This window comes from Gnatocerus cornutus, chromosome 4, assembly GCF_029298725.1.
Source record: "Gnatocerus cornutus isolate USDA-ARS CGAHR chromosome 4, icGnaCorn1.1, whole genome shotgun sequence".
Classification (NCBI taxonomy): Eukaryota; Metazoa; Arthropoda; class Insecta; order Coleoptera; family Tenebrionidae; genus Gnatocerus; species Gnatocerus cornutus.
The window spans coordinates 15871755-15880441 of NC_142236.1; the positions used below are offsets into that span (position 1 = coordinate 15871755).

The 8687-nt window shown below is 38.0% G+C and overlaps 2 protein-coding genes across 2 annotated transcripts; both read left to right on the plus strand.

Moving 5' to 3' along the window:
- Positions 1–3688: 3688 nt before the first annotated feature.
- On the plus strand, positions 3689–5766 carry LOC148176416 (uncharacterized). Its single transcript, XM_088035102.1, has 3 exons — positions 3689–4271; positions 4334–5351; positions 5388–5766. Exons 1-3 carry the CDS (start codon positions 3689–3691, stop codon positions 5764–5766), a joined length of 1980 nt encoding a protein of 659 aa, XP_087891228.1.
- Positions 5767–5805: 39 nt separating this feature from the next.
- On the plus strand, positions 5806–8381 carry LOC148176417 (uncharacterized). The gene is made up of 3 exons (XM_088035103.1): positions 5806–7488; positions 7549–7586; positions 7628–8381. Exons 1-3 carry the CDS (start codon positions 5806–5808, stop codon positions 8379–8381), a joined length of 2475 nt encoding a protein of 824 aa, XP_087891229.1.
- The last annotated feature ends 306 nt before the right edge of the window (positions 8382–8687 follow it).

Below are 8687 nucleotides of genomic sequence, written 5' to 3' on the forward strand. Positions count from 1 at the left end.
TCGCTGGGGCAGGTACGAGTCCGTTCCTGACCGTCCCAGCATATCTGGCCAGTCATAAAATGGTAATTCTTCAATGTTTGCAAAAACCCCCTTCTAAAATTATTTAGATCTTATTTTGCTGTGCTGTGATGGTGGAAGAAACGTATAAATGCTGTGGGGCGTTTATGACTTTAATTTTTTAAACAGTTTCCACCAAACTTACCACAAAACCCTATAAACAAAATCACCCTCAAGTGATGGATCTTGTCTGATGACTAGAATTGATTTTTTTCGAAACTATGACTTTTAAATTAAAGCAATTTAATGTTAAGCAAACACAAACAAGTAAATAATGTTGAAATATTAATTGTTTTTGTCGAAATTTTGACGAAAGAATTGTAATGGTAATCTTTAAATTGTTACGTTTGCGGAATTCCAGATTGACCATGGAGAGTTATTTTTACTCAATTTTTATTACGTTATAAAACATTAAATATGTAGTATGAAAAATTGTTGAAAAGTAAATAAATGAAGAAACTAATTAACTTTACCCAACCTTCATAATAATAACTAACACAAAGCTTGGATGTCATTTCGTCAAAAACTTTTGTTTTTCTTTATTTTACATGTTTTTTTATTTATAAGTCGAATTACTTGTTCTATTTAAACGCAACCATTTTTGTATTCGCGGTCGGACCTGGTCGCGTCAGGATTTTACATTGCAAAATGTAAAACATTTTTTTCAACAGCAAAAACTATGCAGGGTGTTTTTGAAAAACACGACTAAAAGTTAAACACGGTCTTCAGCAGTCTTAAGGCTGTTCTACCCCTCAACTAAAATTCGTGTTTTGAAAAATATGCAACCCAACATACTAACCATTTGACACATGACAATCATTTATAAGGGTGAAAATCGTCTGTAAAATTAGCATATTTTCTACCACAGTACAGCAATAAACCAGGCAGATAAGTTTGCCTTGGTTCGAAGTTTGTTTCATAGATTTTTCTTATTTCGAAATACGATGTCCCTCGAAATTAATTTAATGTATTGGAAAATTATCATTAATGATAATAAATTAAAATGAATAAAATAAAGATGTTTTCCCATCTTGTTATTTCTTTTGCTTTATTGTTTACGCTGGTATTAATAAAATCCATTGCAACAAATTTAAAAATCTGGCGCATGTGTGTTTTGAGCACTTCCAAATAAAACAAAATATTTCAGGCAAACTATTTTGGAAAACAAAATTAGTTTTAAAATCTGTGTAAATGTGCTTTGAAAGGTAGAGAAATTAGAGTGAGGTTTGCGACAAAACCATAGTCATTACCAGTTTTACAGGTAAAGTCCTAAAAGCAAGAAAGCTAATCCATCGTTCTAGAAGAATTCCAAGTATTATATTAAATTGTCTTTAAAATGTGATTAACCGACACTTCACATGACTGAATCAAAAGAAACAAACCCAACTGAGGGTGAGTTTTTATTTGATCTCTCGATACATACAGGTGTCCGGAAAATCGCGCACTACTGTGATAATGTATCATCGAACAATGCCATAGATCACCGGAAAAATGTTAAAAAAAATCATGTCTTCAATTTTTCGAGTTTTGATGCATTAAAGAGGAAAAGTTTAATGCCAAAATTAACGATGTCTGTGCAGTAATTTTAGGTTCAAAAGAATTTTTTACCTAAAGAACATTTTTCGCAAAGGCATGATGCAAAAAAAAATCGAAACAATCTTGATAGAAATGCCAGAAAACTGTTTATAAGATTTTGTAATCAACAATCTCTATCAGTGTGACATCGTTCACATGAAACCATAGTTACATTACTCGTTCATGAACCGACCTGACTAATGCCAACAATACAACACTATGGCTTTGAATACTAGAAATTTAAATTATTGGGGAAACAGTTCAGCATTGTTGCAATTTTCTTTTGGTCCTCCTGCAAAAATAAAAGGTCTGCAATTTTTTTTAACATTTTTTTGGTACTCTGTAGGACCACACAATTACCTCCTTTCAAGATGGTGTGCCACTTTCCGGACACCTGTACATATATGTGTTGTTATTTATTTATTTATTTATTTATTTATTTATTTTTATCGCTTTGGAAAATATGAGATTAATTCGCAACAAACTAACAAACAATAAAAATCTTGGGTCAAAAAAAATACTTAGCCTTACTACCTTACTATTTTTGCATCTCGAAAATTGAAATGTATCTTATATTCGAGTTGGAATTTATAGTCGATAAATCAATAAAGATCAAGTGTAACATTTGGAAAAAGCATAGCGATTACTGAATTACTTATTAGGTACATATTTTTGAAATCCAAAGGCTAGATTTTGAGATAAAATAGATAATTCAAAATTTGACGTCTCAAAACAAGAGTGCTTCTCAATTATACGAAAGATAAGGTTTTTTCTTTTAGAAATTTTTATTTTAAAAGTATTAAATATTTGTAAACACTGATTGCAAATAACATTAACAAACTAGAATTTTACTTCTTAGAAATGTGTCAATCCGAAGGGGTAAACTAGGTAATTTAAAAAAAAGAGGGGAGCTTTGCTTATCTTTATAAGAAGGGTAAGAAGTCGAATAATGGATCTTTTTTCTCCTTGAGAATTCACTTCGTGTGTATCCTTGTGTTGAAATTTAAAACGATTTGTTATTTCTGATTGCGACTTTGTTGTGTTTGGGCTAGTTTGAAAGGGGTATGTGAGTTTGGTGCTTGTTTGTATATAAGATTCTCGTAGTAATAACTATTAGTTAATAGAATAAGAGGTAAGTAAGTAATTTCTAAGTTTTTTGTCCTTTTTCGCATTGCAATGGGTAATCCCGGAAAAAATCATCCTAATTTATGCTCTAAACGCAAAAGTAGAAAACTGGCCATTAAAAATGCTTTAAAAAAATTCAGGAAGGGTTCGAAATCGGATCAGGTCAACGAACCAATTGCAGAAAGTTTTGAAGACTCATTTGACTCTTCTTCAGATGAAGTGTTTCTTGTTGAAAAAGATTCTTCTTTATTAAATGAAGTTACTTTCCATCCCAGTGGTCGAAGGATTGTGGATATTGGGCACTTACTCACAGCGTTGAAATCTATCAAACATGACACGTGCAATTGCAGTTTTTATGATATTTGTAAATATGAATTGTGTAAATTATGGTTGAGAGAACTCGGCAGTTCTCGACTCCCCCCTCTTCTAGGGGTGGTACCTTGTAATATAGTAGTATTTAAAGAACACTGAGACTCTCAAGACATCCTCGGAAGAGAGAACATGTATTCAGTAAACAATAAACGCTAAACCAGAAGAATTCATTTTACTTTAACGTACAAATATACGAGCCATCAGGGCCTCAACATATGGTCCTTCGAGCCGGATAACCGAAAATATCCGTAAACGCGAGTGAAAGTGTCCAACGAAGGCAGCAGAGTGATTGCCCCCAGAAGCTGGTAGAACACCCTCCCGTGGACCGAACTCCATCAAAACATCAAACAAGACAGCGAGAACAAAATCTCCAAGTCCCTAACGACGTCCAGGTCCACATCGTCGACACCGTTGAATTCAGAAGCGTCGTGCTCAAGTTAGTGGTTCCTGTTCTATAATCCTCCCACAAAATATCCATCGTAACAGCCTTTAAATCATCGTTAAAAATTTGATTGTATGTCAGATCTGCATTGCGTAGTTCTTTAGCGTGTTCTTAATCATGACGAAGTTAGATGCAGCCAAATTACAACGCGAAACTATTGATAAAAAATTAACAGCCATTGAGGCCTTTGACGCAAATTTTGATTCATCTAAACAAAGTCTCAACCTATTAAAGGCACGGTTGTTAATGTTAACCGATATATCGGCACAATACGAGGATGCACAGTCCCAAATTGATCAATATGATAAGACGACGCCGATGGAGAATCATACGATTGCCAGACTACAATTCGCGGATCGGTGGTGCGAAATCTCCGCATCCATCAATGACATCATTGATGCAAATTCTGCCACCATCAGCGGATCGGGTGTTCAAACGGATAATCAGACAAAACAAGTCGAAACAAATAAGCAAATTAATTTACCGGTATTAAACCTAAAAACCTTCAAGGGTAATTATAAGCAATGGTCAAATTTTGAAAATTCCTTCAAATCGATAATCGATGAAAATAAGAGTCTAAACGATAGACAACGTTTTCAATACTTGTTGTCATGTCTGGAAGAAGAAGCCTTACGCGCGATTCAGACGCTCTCAATAGACGAAAAAAACTACAAAGAAGCGTGGAAGATATTAGAAACCGGTTTAAAAATACGCGATTGATCGTGCAAGATCACATTCATTCAATTCTCCATGCACCTTCAGTGCTCAAATCAAACCATACACATTTACGCGAGCTGTTAGACGTAATAAACAGCAATGTAAACTCACTAAAGGCTTTAGACATTGCAATCGACACATGGGACGCGGTGATGGTACCGATCATCTCCGAAAAAATCGACTATCAATCGAGACGCGAATGGGAGATGAGTTTAGACACAAGTGTCCCGAAATATGAAACTCTCATCCAGTTTCTCGAAAAAAGATGCTCTGTTTTGCAAGCTTTGAGCGTTACGACATCAAAGGTCCAGTTCGAAACAAAGCCGAACGTCTCGAAGCAAAATCAATTTCACGGCAACAAATTGCGGACGGTTGCTCATACATCGATAAACAAGTATCAATCAGCGCAATGCGTGTTTTGCAAGGACACCAATCACAAAATCAGGCAGTGCTCAGAATTCGCGAAAATGCACTGGGATGCAAGATCAGCAACGATTAAGCGGCTAAAATTGTGCAGTAATTGTCTCCGCGACAATCATATTCTTACAAACTGCCGATCGCCCATGAAATGTCGTGTTTGTAACGAAAAACATCATACAATGCTACATAAAGAACAACAAAATACCGATCCCGAAGCGACATCCACAATAAATAATCACGCATTGAATTCAAACGGGGTGCTGCTAAGTACGGCAGTTATTTTAATACGAAATCATCGCAATGAGTACAGACCTTGTCGAGTACTATTAGACGGCGGATCAATGTCCAATTTTATTACGGCAGACAAATGTAAAGAGTTAGGTCTTAAACCATCACAGTCAAAAATCACCATTAAAGGCGTAAATGGTACCGCGAGCGTAGTAAATCGAGCTATCAGCGCACATATCAAATCCAGATTTAACTCATTCAGTGAAGAAATAAGTTGTTTGGTAGTAGAAAACGTCACCGAAAAATTGCTTCCAACTACGCTGCAGATAGCAAATTTGGAAATTCCCAGAAACATCCGTTTGGCAGACCCAAAGTTTTATGAGTCGTCAACAATAGATCTTTTGCTCGGTGCCGGGTTATTTTAAAAACTGCTTTGCGTGGGTCAAATTAGTACCAATACCGGCTTGATATTTCAAAAGACTTTGTTCGGGTTTATTGCCGGAGGTACTTACAATGCAACGGGAAACGACCAAATTGCATGCAATCTGGCGACCATTCCACGGGTGGGCCTAGACCAACAACTAGAAAGGTTTTGGGAAATCGAAAACAACCTCGATAATAGCGGCACCGTGAGATCGTTAACAAAGGAAGAAGCGGAATGCAAAACACATTTTCGGGAAAACACAACTCGCGATTCTGACGGTCGCTTCGTAGTCAAACTTCCCATAAAGGACGGACATCTTAACATCGGGGAAACAAAATCATTCGCAGTCAATCGATTTTATACATTAGAGCGCAAATTAAGCAAAAATCAAAATCTCAAAAAATAGTACTCAGAGTTTATGTCCGATTACGTGAATCTTAACCACATGGCGGTTTTAACAGACGAATCGGTGACCGATGTTGCGGTTTATCTACCTCATCACGCGGTAATTAAAGAGTCGTCCACTACGTCCAAACTACGCACAGTCTTCGACGCATCTATGAAGAGTTCAAATAGTCTAAGTTTAAATGACAACTTATTGGCGGGACCAACCATCCAATCAGATTTATTTACAGTATTAATTGGTTTTAGAACCTTTCAGTTTGTATTAAACGCCGACATTGCGAAAATGTACAGGCAGATTCGCGTACATCCTGAGCATACGAATTGCCAGTTAATATTTTGGCGAAAAAATCCACAGGAGGATTTAAGGACATTCAAATTAACAACATTAACATACGGTACTAAACCCGCCAGCTTTATCGCGACGCGTTGCTTGAAGGAGCTGGCGGAACAAAACTGCGCTGAATTTCCGAAAGCAAGCCATATAATAAAAAAACATTTTTATATGGATGATCTGTTGACGGGGGCCGATTCGGAACAAGAATTACGGCAAATCCAACGAGACATAACTCATATTTTGCGCCAAGGACAATTCGAACTCCGAAAGTTCCAATCGAATAGTGCTGAGCTATTAAACGCATTAAACGCAGATTTCAACGCCGTCAACGATGAAACAAACGTACATTTGATAAAAGAGGACTTTTCCAAAACCTTGGGTTTATTTTGGAGTTCTTCAAATGACAAACTCAAATTTGAAATCAACTTTGAACACGTTCCGCGCAGATTAACAAAACGAATCATGCTGTCATTAATTGCGCGAATGTTCGACCCTTTAGGCCTGATCGGCCCAGTAATCATGAAGGCCAAAATCTTAATGCAAGGGCTATGGGCCCTCAAAATAGATTGGGACGAGTCCCTACCAACGGAAATTCATAGCAGCTGGATGTCATTCTTAAACGAGGTTCATTGTATCAAAACTATTGATATTGAGCGAAAGGTAATTAGCTGTTTCCCATCAAACGTGGAGCTCCACGGTTTCTGTGATGCTTCACAACTCGGTTATGGCGCCGCGATTTATTTACGGACACGCGGCGAAGATGACAATTTTGAGACGCGCCTGTTATGCTCAAAATCACGAGTAGCCCCCATAAAACCAGTGACTCTACCGCGATTAGAACTGTGCGGGGCCCTACTCCTGGCGCGCCTATGTCAAAAGGTTAAACTAGGCCTTAACTCCCATCTCGCTAAGGAGGTTTTCTGGACCGATTCCACCATCGTGTTAGCGTGGATTCACACACCCGCGAATTGTCTAAAAACCTTTGTCGCCAACCGAGTGGCAGAGATAGGTAATCTCACATCCGCGTCAAACTGGCGACACATTAAGGGTAAATTAAACCCTGCCGATACCTTAAGCAGAGGCGCGAATCCGAGTGAGTTAAAAAACGACGTTCAATGGCTTTCGGGACCGTCGTTCTTAAAGTCGACTGAAAATCATTGGCCATCAAAGGAGCTAAACATAAATAATGTTGAAATTCCAGAAACAGTCGTGGCATACACAGTTGCGAAAGCGGAACCGGAATCTGAATTATTAAAAAAATTCTCAAGCTTCGAAAAATTGACACGCGTCATTTCTTGGTTAACAAGATTTCTATATAATGCACGAACACCTAATAAAGATAAAAAACGCACGGGTAACCTCACCACGGAGGAGTTACGCAAAGCGCGAGTCAAAATCTTCCGCTGAGTGCAGAAATCATCATTTAAAAACGAGCTGTTGAAACTTCAGAATAACGAACCCGTTGATAGGCAATCTAGCCTTCTATCGTTAAATCCGTTTCTTGACAAAAATCAATTGATAAGAGTAGGAGGACGGTTAAAAAACGCACTCATTCCAAACGACGCGAAATTTCCGATAGTTCACCAAAGGGACACCATGTGTCAAAATTGTTGATTAAAGGCGAACACGAAAGTCAACTACACACTGGTCCGCAAGCTACATTAGCCTCCTTAAGACGCCGGTATTGGGTAATTTCCGCGAGGAGTTTAATCCGCCAAGTACTGCACACCTGTCAAAGGTGCTTTAGGAATAATCCGGTCCACTTAAAACCCGTAATGGGAGACCTACCTGAGCAAAGGGTTCGACCTGCGCGACCATTCTTGATTGTAGGGGTGGATTACGCGGGACCACTGATGGTGCGAGAATTTCGCGGACGTGGTAAAGGTTTAATTAAAACGTATGTCGCTGTATTTGTATGTTTCTCCACGAAGGCGGTACATATCAAATTGGTCATGGACCTCACGACAAAGGAGTTCCTTGGTGCTCTTCACCGTTTTATTGGCCGCCGTGGCACACCGCAAGAAATTCATTCGGACAATGGCACAAATTTCGTAGGTGCCCGAAATGAGATTAATCAAATGCTAAACTATTTTAATGATCCAAACAATCAAACGGAGTTAGAAAATCATTGCGCGTACAAAGGCATCGAATGGAAATTCATACCACCTAGATCTCCCCATATGGGAGGTCTATGGGAGATCAACGTAAAGTCAATTAAGCAGCACATAAACAGAACTATAGGTAATGCCAGAGCCAACTATAGCTTACGAGCCTACGCCTAGCGGCCGGAGACCCGATGTGACGTCAGCACAGTGGCCGAACGATCACCATTGCGGCTTATGGAAATATGGGAATGAGATGTCTTTTTTCTTCATTTTAACAAACTTGTAAATTGCGTTTTGCTTGGAATGACAATTTTTGGGATGTTCTTAAAATCTGATCATTAAATGTTCTTCTCAAAATATTACGGAATTACTTCTTTTTTTGTGACTTTTTACTGGGGCAGACACGGTTAATAGTTTTAAAAGCTTGATTTTCCTAGAAACCTTACAAATAATTTTTTTATGTAATAAATGCTGAAAGTTGAC

What these genes read in the sequence shown, in the direction of transcription:
- LOC148176416 (XM_088035102.1), top strand. Translation starts at nt 3,689, where the DNA reads ATGACGAAGTTAGATGCAGCCAAATTACAACGCGAAACTATTGATAAA. An exon ending in GTGGAAGATATTAGAAACCG is followed by an intron (nt 4,272 to 4,333) that starts GTTTAAAAATAC and finishes ATGCACCTTCAG; the next exon opens with TGCTCAAATCAAACCATACA. An exon ending in GATCTTTTGCTCGGTGCCGG is followed by an intron (nt 5,352 to 5,387) that starts GTTATTTTAAAA and finishes GGGTCAAATTAG; the next exon opens with TACCAATACCGGCTTGATAT.
- LOC148176417 (XM_088035103.1), top strand. Translation starts at nt 5,806, where the DNA reads ATGGCGGTTTTAACAGACGAATCGGTGACCGATGTTGCGGTTTATCTA. An exon ending in AGGAGTTACGCAAAGCGCGA is followed by an intron (nt 7,489 to 7,548) that starts GTCAAAATCTTC and finishes TTGAAACTTCAG; the next exon opens with AATAACGAACCCGTTGATAG. An exon ending in AGGCAATCTAGCCTTCTATC is followed by an intron (nt 7,587 to 7,627) that starts GTTAAATCCGTT and finishes TGATAAGAGTAG; the next exon opens with GAGGACGGTTAAAAAACGCA.